General features: G+C 39.1%; 1 protein-coding gene across 1 annotated transcript in view; it reads left to right on the plus strand.

Moving 5' to 3' along the window:
* ABCG1 (ATP binding cassette subfamily G member 1) overlaps positions 1–15,848 on the plus strand; it is a 67,937-nt gene extending 52,089 nt beyond the window's left edge. Inside the window, exons 7-16 of the mRNA XM_025217064.1 lie at positions 876–1,021; positions 1,959–2,082; positions 3,982–4,096; positions 4,686–4,834; positions 5,758–5,859; positions 8,913–9,081; positions 9,858–9,958; positions 10,451–10,609; positions 11,381–11,499; positions 12,394–15,848. Coding sequence (XP_025072849.1) covers positions 876–1,021; positions 1,959–2,082; positions 3,982–4,096; positions 4,686–4,834; positions 5,758–5,859; positions 8,913–9,081; positions 9,858–9,958; positions 10,451–10,609; positions 11,381–11,499; positions 12,394–12,622 — 1,413 coding nt within the window. The 3' untranslated portion in view covers positions 12,623–15,848. The remainder of the gene's footprint in view (positions 1–875; positions 1,022–1,958; positions 2,083–3,981; positions 4,097–4,685; positions 4,835–5,757; positions 5,860–8,912; positions 9,082–9,857; positions 9,959–10,450; positions 10,610–11,380; positions 11,500–12,393) is intronic.
* The last annotated feature ends 1,037 nt before the right edge of the window (positions 15,849–16,885 follow it).

Genomic DNA, 16,885 nt, shown 5'->3' on the forward strand with positions numbered 1-16,885 from the left:
AGGAATGGAGGAGGGAGACCCAAAGCTCAAAACAATGGCAGCAGTGGCAAGTAAGCATGAAGTGAAGAAAGAGTTGAAGAGCAGAAATGAGCATCTGGAGACAGATGGAGAGTAGACAAAGGTGGAGAAGAAAGGAAGAAAGAAGGTGAGCAAAGGAAGAAAACAGGAGCAATGGTGGAGACACTAGCGATGAGAGTGACAATGCCAAAAGGAAGACGGGAGCAGAGGAGAGCGGGAGACAGTGGGAGCAGTAGGAGAAGGTACATCGCGCAAGAAGTAGATGTGGTGGGAGCAGCAGGCCAGCCCACTGGGAGTGGCACAGTGGGAAAGAGGCACTGAGAGATGCTAGGGAGAGCAGAGGCAACCGATACAGACAACTTTAACCAGTGACGGGAGGCAGACAGGATCAACAATGAACAGATATGGTTTCCTGGAAAAGTACTTTTTGAGATTTTGGAGGTGCAGGTGGAGCATCTCACAAGAATGATAGCAAATGTAAAGAAAGCATGTTTATTTGGCTATGTTCATAATTGACAATGTTCTTCTGACATCCAGCTGTGAGGTTAAATGCTAGTCATTATTGCAAATCAAGGAACCCCACTGGGAATAGTCATTAGGGGGAAAGTGAGCAAAATTGAAGGTAGAATCATAAACAACATGCTCCAGAGCCCTTAGTAATCTAGTAGAAGTTCAAGTCCATCTGTCCTTACATTATGCTGGGGAGGGCTTCATTTTATGGATCATAATATAAGATCAGTTGGTTTTCATTCTTGCTAACGAAAAATAAATAAATAAAAATCAGTGCTCGTGCTGAGATGGTTCTTTTATGGTGGCAGATTAAAGAATATGTGATGTTGTGCTGATCTTTTCCCTAGGTAAAGGAAATCTTGACAGCTCTGGGTTTGCTCTCATGTGCCAACACAAGAACTGGGAGTCTTTCTGGAGGCCAGAGGAAGCGTCTTGCCATTGCTTTGGAGCTGGTGAATAACCCCCCTGTTATGTTCTTTGATGAACCTACTAGGTAATTCAAGGCTAAAAACTAAAAAAAATAACTGCTCACAACTGTATATGCTGTAAAAATACCAACTTATGTTTTAGTCCCTCTTAGCATCTCAGAAGACAACCAAGACTTTCCTTTAAAGCACAAGTGCCAGAATTTTCATTGCAACAGGCTTTGTAAGCTTGTATTTTTTGCAAAGCTGGCATTTCTTAATGATTTTAAAGGCTCTGACTTACCACCGCTCTCCTCCAGTTTTACTCTGGTATAATACTGAAGATATCAATTGAGTTACCCTTGCATAATAACATTGTGGTACAATGTAGTGGTGAATAGGCCCAAGATACAACACGAGCAGCTTAGCTGATTAAATACTGTTGTAAAGGGGTTACAATGGTTTGTTTCAGAAGAAACAAAGTGGAAGAGGGAGATGGCAAGAAATCCCAGAGGACTGCCCAAAAGAGACGGAAAAAAATCTTCAGTTTATAACATAGTCCGTCTTTAAATGAAAGTAGTTTATTGACTTGAACATTTTTGAGAATTATGTTCTTTTAATGTAATATATTTAGGGCCACGTTCTGTCCTAAGTGTTTGTTCGGTGCCTGTAACCAACCTGAGCTCCATAGGGTCTACAAAAGTGAATTTGCATGCTATATTTGGGGACATCTTGATTTGGAAACCTCTGTCAGAGAATCTGGAAGTGTTCTGAAGTAGCCCTCAAAACAGCTCCCATGTTAATTAAATATAAGTAATGGAAAAAAAACAGGGGAAAAAAGAAATAAGAGTACGGGGCTAGTGTGTAGTGACATGTAGGATGATGCAGACGCAACCTGTAAAAAGATGACAATGTAAGATTGAAAACACAAGTCTAAGCACGTGTACATCTCTGAACTGTTGCATGTAGAACCACAAATCTAACAGGCTTTATTTATTTCTTTATTTATTTTTTGTTTATTTTCAGCGGCTTAGACAGTGCATCCTGTTTTCAGGTTGTCTCTCTGATGAAGGCTTTAGCCCAGGGTGGCAGGTCCATCATCTGCACTATCCATCAGCCGAGTGCAAAACTGTTTGAGCTATTTGATCAGGTACTATTCTGAAATTCTTATTTTTATATATTTATTGCAATATATGTATGTATGTATGTATGTATGTATGTATTGCTGCACACTCTAGACTGTACAAAAGCCATGGATTGTGTCCAAGCTCAATATCACTAGAATCAATAGGTCAGAACAAATCCAATTGTTCTTTGAATTTTTCACTCCTGAACTTGTTTCTAGATTTTGTTCTTGTTACTTGGTAAATTTTAGAAGTCATGGTCATCATGCAGCTAAATTCCAGGTCCTTTCCCATCCTTGTTTTGTGTGTAAAACTCCTGTTATAGTGTATCTGGTAGTTTACCATTAATGTCTGCATTGCTGCCAAGATAAAGGTGTGTACAGAAGTGCTCTGTGCATATTTTACAGTGCTGTCGTTTAGAGCACTCTTCATAACACTGTACATTTAGAGTGCTCTTAAACATGGCAGAAGTGCAGTGTTTGGTGTGGTGCGGTAGCCTCCCTGCACTTTCCAAGCTAGGAGACAGGGTGTGCTCTGCAGCCTCCTGGGGCTACAGGAGACTGCGGACAGAGACAGGCTAGTGGAGAAAGCTGAGCTGGGATGAAAGGCTGTCACTCAGCCTCTCATCTTACCCTCGCCTTCCCCACCCTTCTGCCTTCCCTGCCCTTCCTCCCCCCGCTAGGAGTAGGGGCATGACTTCTGCCAAAGCCCAGGCAGCAGCTCACACTCAGGTTGATAGCCTGGCTCCAAGCGTCTGGTCTCCAGCCCTGCAGAATCTTGGGGTGTCCCACCCACGGTGTGTCCAAGCATCTGGTCCCTCCAGCCATGAAGAGTCTCGAGGGGGGGTGTGTGTGTGTGTGTGTGTGTGTGTGTGTGATCCATAAAGAGTTTCAGGGTGTGTGTTTGTGTGATGCTTTCACCTGTGGCATGTTCCTTTCACACCCCACTGCCCCTCTTAGCTGGGAATGGGCAACATGTCTGCCACGAGGCCGGGTAGCAGCTCATAAAGTCCATGGGATACTGGAGGAAATGCCAGAAATTTGGCCAGAGTACAGTAGTTATTTAAAACACTGTAGGTTGCTAAAGTGCTGTAAAATTTAATACCTCATTTAACTAGGGTTAATTTAAAGCACTGTACCCATTTTTAAAATTCTGTAAAGCCATGCACTTCTGTTAAATCATGGCAATAAAGCACTTTAAATGGCAAAAAAGCAACTTCTGTACACACCCTAAATTCCTATCCTGGCTATGCCGCTAGAAATTAAGAAAATGCTCTCCAGAAAATAATAATAATAATAGAAATGGAGTCCATGAAAAATCTGTACTTAAACATACAAAGGGTGTGGCCAGTTCATGTTCAGGGTTCTTTACATTTATATTAATCTTGTTACGAGATTTAAATTAAAACTGTGAGAGCTTAGAGAAAGCTCATTCTCCTGCAGGTGAAGAAGCTCTTGCAGACTGCCAGTCTTGCAATGAGTTTGAGTACAGTCAAAAGAGAGTAAAAAGCCAAGAACAGTCGATCTTCTTCCTACTGCTCTGTGGCATCTCCCTTCTTGTTCTCCCAAATTCTCTCCCTGCATTCACTAGCCATGACTTCATACCAATAACATGCATCACTTATGGTGATAAGATGGTTGTTGTATAGTTTCCGACCTGCTATGTAATGGGTGAATGTATTTCTGTATGAGTACACAGCAAGCCCTGAAGAAGTAGTTTTACAGCATTTTGGATTTCAAATACCTCTAATTTTCCAGACATTTCCCATTAGTTAAGAGGTTCACATTCAAGGATGACAAATCTCTTCAATCATCTCTTGCTACTTTTCCCTAGTTCAAACAGCAGGTCATTGGATTTTACACTGAACTCAGGTTCAAATGCTCTACTGTTTTTTCACATTCTCATTCTTGTCATTTGTTTTTCAGCTGTATGTGTTGAGTCAAGGTCAATGCATTTATCGTGGGAAAGTGTTAAATCTAGTCCCTTACTTGAGAGATTTGGGTTTAAATTGTCCAACCTACCACAATCCAGCAGATTTTGGTAAGGAACAGCTGTTCAGTTTGCTTATTTTGCTTTAGAAATAGAAATAGAAATAACAATGGGTTTTAGTGTTTCTTGTTTTTATACTTTTGCTGTTTTACATTGTAGGTTGACTGTCCTATTTTTGCTGAGTAATTTGAATGCCATCTAGTGGTAGAACTGATTAGTGACTTTTTCCAATTAAAATGGTCAAATCAGAAGAGATGAAAGAGAGAACAAGTGTCACAGCTGTTGCCATTGGTTTTTAATGAAACTCTGTGTCTGTGCTCCTGGCCCTTGTGAAAACAATACGTCAGTATTTTATAGTGACATTAAGTGCTTCAAGACAACAGTAGGGACTGCAAGAAACATAAGTGTGTCCCTTATGAGTATCAAGGCAGACACATTCTCCATGTTTTCTCTAAAACGTTATATTTGACAATAGCTGGAGGACTATGTAAGACTTTTACGTAAAAATGTTGTGCACTTAGGGCCTGGTTCTGGCAACACTCCTATTGATTTCAGTGTTGTGGGGTTGGGGCCCCAATAGCCAAGCCTATCATTACTGTTTTTAATGTAAGATTAATATCTCTTTCAAATGTTTATGTAGTGATGGAGGTTGCATCTGGTGAATATGGTGACCAGAACAGTCGGCTTGTAAGAGCAGTGGGGGAGAGGATGTGTGACACTGACTACAAGAGAGACGTTGGTGGTGAAAATGAATTAAACCCCTTCTTATGGCACCGACCGTCTGAAGAGGTAAACCTTGCCTAAAAATTGAGCAGGGAAATTTGGGGTAGATAGGAAGAATCTAAATCTTAAGTAAATAGGGGAAGGTCTCTTCATCTTCTGCGTGGGGTTGGCGCTTGCTGATGAACAGTAAATAAGTTTTTTTTGTGAGAAGGCAATGTTATGCACCTATGGCACTAAAGGATCTCCAAAGCATAATCAACCCAGAGTTTAATGTGGAATATGCCTCACACAGTGATTGTCTGTGGGTAATGGCTGTTTTTCAGTCCAGATGTTGTATGACAATGACACACACGACTTCCTTCTTGCCCCCTTTTTATGCTTTTTCCTTTGATGACTCTTCATTTCCAGGTATTGTTAATTGATTTCCCTGTGATCACCATACTGTTCATGTTTTTATCCTGTCAGCATATTCCTTTGTTCCAACAAACTCATCATATGCACGCTTCTTAATTTGGTCTATTACTGGTGTCTTAGGGCATGCCCCGGACTCCTAATTTGGTCTGTCCATCAAAACCAGAAATTCCAAAAGCTCTACAATTGGGCACTGTCCAGTTGGTTCCCTCTTATCACCTTTCATAAACATATCCAATCATGTCATCCCTCTGATTTAGTCGGTTTGTGCCAAGTTATGTTAATTAGAGCTAATAACAAGGCCTACATTTCACATGCATATGTTGATAATGCTGGAACATAAGCTGCCTGTGAAAGTGAATTCAAGGCTAGCTGATAATGTAGACACAGGCAAAATGAAAAAAGAAAAGTTTAAATAATAATGAGGTATTACAAAAACTTAAGCAATAGTTAAATAAGGCTGAATATAAAAGAAAAGTTTAAATAATACTATAATTCAGCACTCAAGCAGGTGCAACTAAAGCTAAAGGTGACAAGCTACCCTAACAGCTAGTTTGTTCCTTTGTGTGTTCCTTCAGGATTCTTCATCCACAGAAGGCTGTCACAGCTTCTCAGCCAGCTGCCTCACCCAGTTCTGCATCTTGTTTAAAAGAACTTTCCTCAGTATCATGAGGGATTCGGTAAGGCTCCTACTAACATGCTTCTGTAGCCAAGGGCACTTTTCATCTCTGTGATGTGACAGAACATGTTTGAAAGCATTCAGAGGAAGCATGGTGCCTATTGCTACAGAACATGGATATTTTTATTCTTACTGTAATTATAGAGCTATAATTAGGAATAATTTCTTTTTGCTGGCACTCAGAACTGTCTGAAAAATCATACCCAACACCCCTAAGGCTTGAATCTCTGCTGACCTATATATTGTGGCATCACTTATTATAGTGCAAAATGTATGCAAAGTTGCATTAATGTAAGTGAATGAACAGATGTAACACTTGAAGTGCTTACAAGTGCAGCAGCATGCTTCAAAACAGCATTTCAGCCACAGACAGGTGTGCGGACCCCTCCTGCACCTCTCAGCTGGAACTCTTCAAAGCATTGCTACCTGTGTCTCTGCAGCCCTTAGTCTCCCAGGAATGAGGCCAAACACGTTGCCGTTCACTCTGCCTCTGCGCTCTTAGAGCAGCACCCTGATAGAACCAGGAGACCAGAAAAGGAGAGGTATGTGGGGATTGGGGTATGGATGGCATAAATCTCAGTTCCAGTGGGGAAGCATTGTATCCCATCTCCCAGTTCTGGGATCTTCTGTTTCTGGTAAGGCTCATAGGGGCTCCATTCTTCCAGTTCCAGTAGGGTGGATGCTCTGGGTGAGCAGAGGAAGAGTGAGCAGGAGTGTTCGTATTAACATAGTGTCTAACTCTCCCCACCTTCCTATCCCATGGTGAAGGTGAAGTTTAGCACAGAGCACTTGAGGTTGCTGGATGACTGAACCTTCCTATCATGCTCAGTAATGCATTCATAGACAGTGGGAAGCAATTCATTTTGAAGCACATCTGCATAGTAGTTGCTTTATACAGGGTTTTTGGAACTGTTGCACCATTTTTGGAGCACTTCTAGAGTTGTGTACATCTGTCTGCTCAGCCTTTGAAGAGATGTTTGTTCATACCCTAAACGCTTCTGTGAAGTGTAGCATCTGAACACTTGGGCTTATATTATTTGCCATGTCACAAAGAGAATATTGGGATAGATTTTCCACTTGTAGACATAACTGTCAAGATGTGCATATAATGGATCTTTTGGTTTGCTGCCCAAACCAGAAAACAAGGCAAAAATTTAGATTGACCTGAACTGTAATATTTTTTACTTGTGCTGTCCGAAGAAACAATAAAGTAAATAAAAATATTAAAATGTATTTCTAGCTTTTTCAGTTTTTAAAAATAAATTGAAATACATGCATTAATAAAACATTGATTTTGAAACAAAAACAAAATAATTTGACTTCTAAATTTTTTTTAACTTTGGTTTGGCCAACCAAAAAAAAAAAATTCAAGCAATTCATTACCTAAATTTCTGAAATGCTTTGTTTAACCCAAATCTGCATGCTTTGGCAAAAAACTGTTTTGATCAAAAAGTGTTGCTGAGCTCTACGTAACTAGCCAATTTTTGATGCAAGACCTCAGTTTGCTTCGTGTACATATTTGGGTACATGTGACCTGCACAGAAGTGGGAATCTTTGGAAGAGTTCTCAATAACTGAGACAATTTCTTCTGTTACTTTTGAGCAGCTGTTTTGGAGATGTTGATTACTCTTGGAAAAGTTGAAGGCTGTGCATGCGAGAGGCAGGACCACTTCCCCATTTCAGATTTCTGTCAGTGGCAGTCTCTCTCACCTGGGCTTCAAGAGGCCTTTGTTCCTCTTGCAGTTTACAGTAGCTTGTGGTATATGAGCATGGCTCAACTCTGCTCAGTTGCAGAGAGGCATCAATGCTAATTTTAGGAGGCTTATTTGGAGCAGATTTTAGCCTCACTGTCTTTTTAATACTTTGAAAGTCATTTGATTATTTATATGAAAAAACCCCAAAACTCATGTCATTTTGATGTGTCTCTTCATGGAATTGGGAATGGACACAGCATGTAATGATAACATAGATTTGGAAGGGACTTCTTGGATCATTGAGCCCAATCCTCAGGTATTGCAGGCAACAACATCATTTAATCCAGGGGCGGGCAATTATTTCAGGTGGAGGGCCACTTACTGAGTTTTGGCAAGCCATCGAGGGCTGCATGACAGGCAGCCAGGGACAGATAAATATTAATTTTCTAATTTTTGGGGGGGGCCCCACGGGCCAGATAAAATGGCCTGGTGGGCCGCATCCAGCCAACAGGCCGCATTTTGCCCACCCCTGATTTAATCCCTTTAAAAAATGACATTTTATTTAAGAATAGTAAGCTTTATTCTTTCTTTCTTTTCTTTCTTTTCTTTTCTTTTTTTGACTCTTTTAGAACCTCAATGGTTAATTAAAAACCTTTTTATATATCTCGGCTAGCTTATCCATTCATCCCTCTGCCTCCACCATTCTTCAGTTACAGTAAGGCTTCTCCTTCCTGGTGTTTAGCCTCTCTTGTATTTATAGAGTAATCATCATTTTAAGGGAAATTCAGTCATTGAGTTTGGTCTTCCTCTTACATGTTGCTGGTAATGCACAGAGACTACCACACAGAGGTCTTTAAATGATATCTTATTTATTATATAATAATCTCCTCATACATATATGACTTCCAAGTGTTCGTGCAGGGCATTTGGTGGCTTTTACTAACAGACTTTTCTTCTTGTGTAAACACAAAGGTTTAGATTATTCCAGGTTTTCTTCTTGCCTCAGTGCTGTGCGCCGTATCTTGTAGAAATATGGAATTGCAAAGAGAGTACCAACAGCTAATCAATATCGGAGTAATTGTGTAACATTTGTCTCGGCCTGAATTACCTTGACTCCTTCAAAGCCCTGGAGGGCAAAATGCTCTGTGTTCCATTTATCCCTGTGCCTGATTGACAGGATTAAATTAGTAAACCCGTTATCCTGGTATATCTGAAGCCCAACATGCTGGTAGGAAATTGCTATTTCCTTCCAGTGTATATTTAAGATTTTTTCAGACTGACTACATGACTTCACATTCAGAAAGCTATGTGCAAGACCCAAACATTCTGATCAGATCAACTGCTTTCCCTTGTTTTCTAGGTCCTGACACACTTACGGATCACATCACATATTGGAATTGGAATTCTCATAGGCTTGCTCTATTTAGGGATTGGAAATGAAGCCAAGAAAGTCCTGAGCAACTCTGGCTTCCTCTTTTTTTCCATGTTATTCCTTATGTTTGCTGCTCTCATGCCAACTGTCCTTACGTGTGAGTATTACCTGTGTTCAATTATCTGTAAGGAAGTTATTTTGACATGTTGGGATTTGCCAGTTCATGTAAAACTGTTTGAGTTTGTCTTAATTTTTAATTGAAGTGAGAGGCTAAATTTTGTATTCATTCAACTGTAACACTAATTGCTCTGGATGAACACAAACATAGTGACATTCATCCAGTCATATCTTCCTCAAAACAGCTCTGCCAGTGCTTCTCAGTGTTGACTTGTAACACTAGAGCTGTTCTAGTTCTGGGCTACACTTTACCATATGTAGAAGATGCTAATGATGTTGAATTATGTCCTGTCCATATTGATGGAGAGTAGAATGATGACTGAGCTCTTGAGCATTGGACTGATAGTAATGCTGTGATCAAAAAACATTCGAGAGACATTCAGATCTTGCTTGATCCCATTCTACAGAACTTTGGAAGTCCCATAGCTACTCTCTAACGCAGTCATTTTAAACTCCTTTGGTGATCAGATGGAATACCTCTGGCTTTAAACTTTTGACTTAGTTTTTCTTTAAGAAAGTCAGCACAAGGGCTAGTCATATGATCTGAGGAGCATACAAATATGTAGGCTGTGAGCTGCTCTCAAGACACATCTCCCATGCCTCAGCAGAGGTGATTCAGTGTATTGTTGATCCAACAACTGTTTTAGAGTTCCAGAAACACAGTGGGGCTGCAGAGTTGTATACAGGGAGGATATCATTATGTACAGAAATGTTGCAATCTTAACAGTATAAGTAATCAGTGTTTATTCCATGCAGTTCCTTTGGAGATGGGAGTATTTCTTAGGGAGCATCTGAACTACTGGTACAGTCTGAAGGCTTACTATCTAGCTAAAACCATGGCTGATGTCCCTTTTCAGGTAAGCTATTCAATATGCCACAGAGTTTTTTGTTTTTTTTTTTATTTGTCAGCAGTATAGACATTCATATTTCATAAGTACTGAAAAACAGCATGTGGTTTGTTTATGAGACCCAAGCTCAAGCCAGGATATTCCATTCTGAATAAATAGCAGGACCCCACTCAAATCATGACCTCATGTCTGACCTGCGCTTTCTTGAATAAATACATTAATATTCAAGGAATGTGAAAACTTTTCCCTTTTTGTGGGTGTGGATGGAGGGGTCTTGGAGGTTATAAAAGTCTGGAACTGGATTTAATAGATTTGATAAGATAGGGTGGATTTATTAACTCTCCTCTGAACACAAGCTCCATTGAATATTGTGTTTAAGGTTAAGAGATGTGGGTAGCTAGGATGTAAGATTTTCAAAGTGTTTATATTGGCCACAGCAAACATTTTGCATCCCTTTTGATTTAACTGTGTACTTTAGTAACCACAGTATCTTTTTTGCAGATTATGTTTCCTGTAGCTTACTGCAGCATTGTATACTGGATGACTTCACAGCCCTCCGATGCACTTCGATTTGTCCTGTTCTCAGCCCTGGGGACAATGACATCATTGGTGGCTCAGTCACTGGGTCTTCTAATTGGTGCAGCCTCCACATCACTTCAGGTACTGACATTTTAAGTTTCATGATCTCATGAGAACCCTGCTCTCCTGGGCATTGGCAAGTAACACCTTGTCACCATTGCTGTTACAGGTTCCCTAGCCAATTTTGTTCCGTTAATCTGAGAGAGACGCGCTGGCAGAGGGACAGAAGAAAAGAGGAGCTAATTCTTTGTGTTGGCTCCTTGACAACATTGTATATTAAAGAGACAGCTAAACAACCTGGCTTTCTTGTTTGTTTGGGGGTTTTTTTATTAACATGAGCTCATTTTTTCTGAGCCTCAGCACTGAGTGAGTTGCTGCTCATCTTGCTCTTGTGAATGCCAGTCATATGCCAGTCTCCTATACAAGGAATAGGACTAATGCCATTCTACAATACAATGAGAGATGGGATATGGAGACCTGCAGTTGTGCTCAGCAGTGGTTTTACCCATCCACAGCCACATAGAAGCTGGCAGCAAGCCACACAGGGCCAGGGTCAGACCCATAAATCAGACCATCTGCACTGGGGCTGGGGAGTGAAGCAGCCAGTGGCTTGACTACTACCTTAATGAAGCCCTAACTACAAAGTAGGCTTAAACCATATCCTGGAAAGAGGGGCTTCAGCTGTGGCTCTGGGTTTGGCCCAAGACAGAAGAGTTGTCTATAGGGAATGTCTGCTGAATTCAAGACCCCCTTTTCTCAGTCACTATGACAAAGGCAAAAGCAGGATGCACCTCATTTCCAGATGTAGCTTTTGGCTGTCTGTAAAGGCATCTCTGTTTCTCTTTTTTCCAGGTGGCAACATTTGTGGGTCCTGTCACAGCGATCCCTGTTCTTCTTTTCTCAGGATTCTTTGTCAGCTTTGATACCATCCCAGCCTACCTCCAATGGATGTCCTACATCTCTTATGTCAGGTACAGGAAGGAAAGGGGCCTAGTGACTTAGGATTTTTTCTGGATTCTAGTGCTCCATTACCCCATTTACAGTGCACATTTTTTAGGATGCACAGCAGTGCAGAATTAGGTACCCAAAAAGATATAGATATAAAAAGGTTTGGAAAGAAGAGAAATACCACATTTATTTCACATTAGAAAGCAATATAACACCATAATAAATATGAAAAGTTTTGACGTACATAATATATAATGGGCAAGAATCTGAGCTAATTTATGCCCTGTTCAGTTGTTTTAAATGCAATAGGATTGCACACTATGCGAGTCTGCTTAAAATTTGGACTGGCTGTTTTGACAAATGTTAAGGACAAAATGTCCATAGCGGTACTCTAATGAGGCTGCCAGCACTTCACTTTGAAGGCTGCTTAGCATTAAACTCCATATTTCCAAATAGATTCACTGGATAAAATCATGTTTGTCAGTTTACCCAATACTGATAGGTTTTCTCCAAAGTGAAAAGGTCAGGAGAGATGCATTGCAGAGGGAGCAAAGAGGGTTTAGGAAATGTCTACTTAAACACATTTTGTGTGTATCTTACCTAGCTGCCAAGTCAGTTTGATGTGAAGAGAATAGGAGCCTTGTACCTGAACTGTTTTGGTTTTTGTCTCAGATTATATCCCGATATCCTTTTAAAAAATATATTCTTTAATGGAGAGTTGACTTTGTGTTTCTTTTAATAATGATGCAATTCTACCGTCAATCACTATGTGAGTTGTCTGGATGTCACTGAGGATGTAATCCTTTGTATCTGAGGGTAGTATTTAACTCTTCAGTGTTTCTATAATGGAACTTTTAAAAGAAAATATGATTTTTATATATATAGCTTTACCTTGTAATCCATCCTTTCCTTTTCAGGTATGGTTTTGAGGGAGTCATTCTCTCCATCTATGGTTTGGATCGAGAAGATCTTCACTGCGACAAAGATGATACTTGTCATTTTCAAAAATCAGAGGCCATCTTGAAAGAACTGGATGTAGAGAATGCCAAACTTTACTTGGACTTCATCGTACTTGGAATTTTCTTCTTTTCTCTGCGCCTAATTGCCTATTTTGTTCTCAGATACAAAATCAGAGCAGAGAGGTAAAGGAAGAAAACAAAACAGAACAGTCCAGTAGGAAGAACATTAGACTTGCAGTAGAGGGCACTTGTCATTGTCTCAATGTGGCAGGCCAGTGTTCAGTGCCCAGTTACAGACACTGTTATGACCTAGCCCATAAAGAACCATACGAGGTTAGTGGATATATAGTGTTAAGCTAATCAGTCCAGCTGGGTTGGGTCATGTTTTCATTACACTTTCTAGCTTTAACTAGGAAGAAGAAATAGAAGGGAATTTTGCAATGTAGACTATCAACTCTGAGGCAGTGTAACGATAACAATAACTGGTTACAAGAACTTTCCTTTATGTAAACCTTCTTTGTGATAAGGTAAATTTAGTTCTGATAGCCGGAGTTGGTAAAATGACATCTTTACACAGCTGGGGAATATTGATTAATACTTAAACACAAAGTGGGGAATGCAAAGAGAGGAGGATTATGTCCTGGCCTTGAATTTAGAACTTCATCTTTGCAATTTTCTATCTATCACTTTTCTTTCCCACAAGAATTACCCTGGTAAGCCAAAATTCTGTAAATGTATTAGTTCACAAGAAAAGATATCTTTTTGATATGGATGGATAACAACATTTTTTTTTTTTAAAGATCATAGTAATAAGTCTCTTTATTTTTATTTGTGTCTAAATTTAGAATTCTGGTGCTTTATTTGATGAGCTGGTCTCAGATTAAAAAATTATAATAGGATTGGAAAATGAGAAATTCCAACTCAGCACTGTAAACCTGTTAATCATATTTGTGGGGGGAAAATAGAGCAGAGTCAGTCAGGAATGTTTAAAACTGTCCACAGATGATTAAACAATCAGCCTGTGTTTTCAATGTCTTTTAAACTCACTTTATTTGTGATATGGAAAATGCTAATTCTGTTCATTATCATATGAACTACCTCCTGGAATGCAAAACCAAGTCTCCAAGGCTATTTTCCCCAACAACGAGTGAAAGTTAAATCTATCCCCAATGCTTGTGAGAATGCTCAAGGACAATGGAAAAGTTGGCTTGAAAGTAAGAGCTATCATTTGTTCAGAGTTTGAAAGCTTAGCAGGTTATATTAGAACTCATGTGACAGTTTGCATGGAATTGTTTAAAATTTCTGCATTCATCATAAAATGAATTTACATATGAATAGGTGGAGGCAGTGTGATGTGACAAGAATAACACCGCCAACCAATTCTGTTTTTGTCCAAATCTACCTGGGGTTTAATAGCTAAGTGGTCTAAAGAGTAGGGATTTTTTTATACATGTTATACATTAATTTTGCTCAACTTGTAAGGGTGAAATCCTGATCATAGTAGAAATCAATAGGACTTTTGCCATTGATTGACTGAGAACAGGATTTCCCCTGAAAGAACAGACTGTGCCAGATCTGATTTCTTTCACGCTTGTAGGCAGCTGCATTAGCTCCACTGTCTCCCACAGCTGTGATCCAAGTGAGGAACCAAGTCTGGGGGTGCTTTACACAAGTAGATAACGCTTTACTGAGATCAAAGGTGTTTCAGTGTCAGGAGGCCATTCAGGTACTCAGTGACCAAAGCTAGTGTAATAGTTGCTGAGAGGCATTTTTTGTCTGTGAACCAGCAAGAGCCACAGTTCACAGACTATTTTTGGAGGCTCGAAGAAAATGTATATGTACTAAACCCAAATTGCTTTGAGTTATGCCTGAATTTTGTATTAATTAATTTATTCTTTTTTTAAGACTGAAGTAGTCACCTTTTCTTTGGGAAACTACCTGTACATTTCACAAAAGTCTGTGAAAACTTTGACCACCAGAATGAGTTATACTGAATCCCTCATCAGTCATTTCTATGCAAACAAATCGCTCCTCCTTTAGAGAACCCCGTTGGAGTCAATGGAGGTCTGAGAGGGCCCCACAACATGTGTGTACAGTCACTTGTAGGATTCGGGCCTGGATAGCAAAACATATATAGGAAATTTTGTGAATGTTGAGTACAGTCTGCAAATTATTTGCATGAGAAATTTACCCCCAGAGAGCATAGTTCAAACCATTCAGAATTAGGAGCAATTGTTAAAATATTGCAGGCAATATTCATAAACAGGCAAAGGGCTATATTTGGGAAAATATCCATATGTTGCAAACTGTTCAACACTAGCCTGAGTGAAAGGGCGTGGCATCTGTGGCATTAAATAGGTTTGTATTCAGGGTATAGATGGTGCTTCCATCAGCAGTTATTTACCAAATATATAATTGAAGCTAATTTATGATTTATCAGTTGTAAACTAGCATGAAAGGTAACATTATGAACTATATTCCTTTGACATTTTAACAGTATTAATGTATTCTAATAAAAGTGCATTCCATTTGTCCTGGGCAGTCCAGTGTAGGAATGTGAGAGCTCTGCAGTGCTACCTGCTTATCTGTGCCTATACATACTTTTAGCCTCTTTATTTGTCACATCCTCATGTATTTATTGTAACTTCATACTTTGTTAAAAAAGAGTGTGTTCTCCATTAGTGTTCTGAAGGAAATACCTACTCCAAAACAAGTTTTTCATTCCTTTTTTCATTAGGTTTTTTTCATTCCTTTCCCCCCAACTGTCTGTTGGGAAATAGTTTGCTAAAAGCCATTACTTTAAAGAATGGTTTTCTTACTATTGGATCCCAGTAAATAAATTTGTTCTACTAGCTAATGTTATACTTAAGATGCTCATTTCCCCTTAATTTTACAAATGAAGTCTCTCTCGCTCTCTTTTGAGCATTCATTTTGGTTAGATTAAGCTTGTCCCAACTATATTTTCATATAGTGTGTCAGTTTGCAAAGTCTCTATATATGTATAACTTCATTTTTTCTTCGGTATATAAATAACCTCCAGCAGTTTCATACTCACAAACAACTTTGGTTTAACAAATTGAGTATGCATATAAAAGATAATGCAGTAGCCAATATTGTCAAACTCCCAAGCTTTCATTATAAATAATGATGAGGCAAATTGGAGTTTAAACATGCAGGATCCTCAACTTCTGTACATTTATTATAAATCAACTGAAATCAATGAAAATGTGGCAAATTGCATCAGGTTAGGATTTCACCCCAAATAAAAAGAGAGGATGTCAATATTTGTTTTGAAATGTCTCTTGAAAAACTAATACATTATTCATGAATGGCAGATGGAAGATTTTACTATTATTTTGTGTTTGTTTTATCTAGGCCACAATTACACACATTTCTTATGTGTCATTTTATTTCTGGGTCATGTATGTATCAATGGAAATATTAAATACTTCAAATATTTTATTTTCATTGAAGTTTTACTGTAAACAAGGAAATCCTGAAAGCTTTTGGATTTTTTTAAAATAACTTTCGGATCTACTGTCATTAAAAAAAAATTGAGACATTTCATCTTCATAGAGAAGAGGAAGAGAGAAACAAACAAATATCTAACTGAGAATGTCTTCATTACTTTCTATATTGAATCCAAAGCTGATATTTTTCTAAAACTTGAGAGAGAAAAGATAACACAAGGTTTAGCAGGTTAGGAATAGCCTGCATACAAGATAGCAAACACTTCTCTGAGGTATTGCTTGTGTGGAAGCATGGTTTTACTGTTTTGCACCAATGTCTGTGTGACTGAACATTTTATTGACCATCTTTTTTTCACTCAAAAGTTGTGATGGTAATAGGCTGACCCATTCCATCTTGATGGTTCTCACAAAAAGCAAAATTGGCTCCTGTGCCTCCCCCTTGTTAAGTGAATCCCTTCTGTTATAATGAGGTTCTTGTGTAGACCTTATTCAGCAAAGTGCTTACTTACTTGTATGCATTGGAGTTGTCATTGGGACTACTCATATCTTAAGTTACCCGTAGTGTGAAGCACTTTGCCGGGTCAGGGCCATACTGCACAAGAAACTGGGACACGTCCTGACCTCGTTCGAAGGCTATAGTGAAAAATGTGATTTGTTTTCTCCTGTTCTGGGCCACTCTATAAAACTAGAAATAATGTTTTCAAGTGTTTATTGGAATGCAAAATATTCTACTTTTCGGGGGGGGAGGGGAACAGAAACCAACCACAAAAGAATGTATATTTTTCTGTGTTTACTGTTAAACAGTTGTTTCTGTTAACTGCATAATTTTGCTAAGCAAAAATGGACTTTGTATTTATATTTTCCTTCTCTGTATAACAAGTACAAATCCAAAACTTCTGTAGGGGGTGTTTGGGGTTTTTGTTCACAGCTCTGTGAACAAGTGCTAGTTATATTTAAAAGCATGTTTTTTAGCTATTTTC

The sequence above is a fragment of the Alligator sinensis genome, unplaced genomic scaffold (assembly GCF_000455745.1).
Source record: "Alligator sinensis unplaced genomic scaffold, ASM45574v1 scaffold643_1, whole genome shotgun sequence".
Lineage (NCBI taxonomy): Eukaryota > Metazoa > Chordata > Crocodylia > Alligatoridae > Alligator > Alligator sinensis.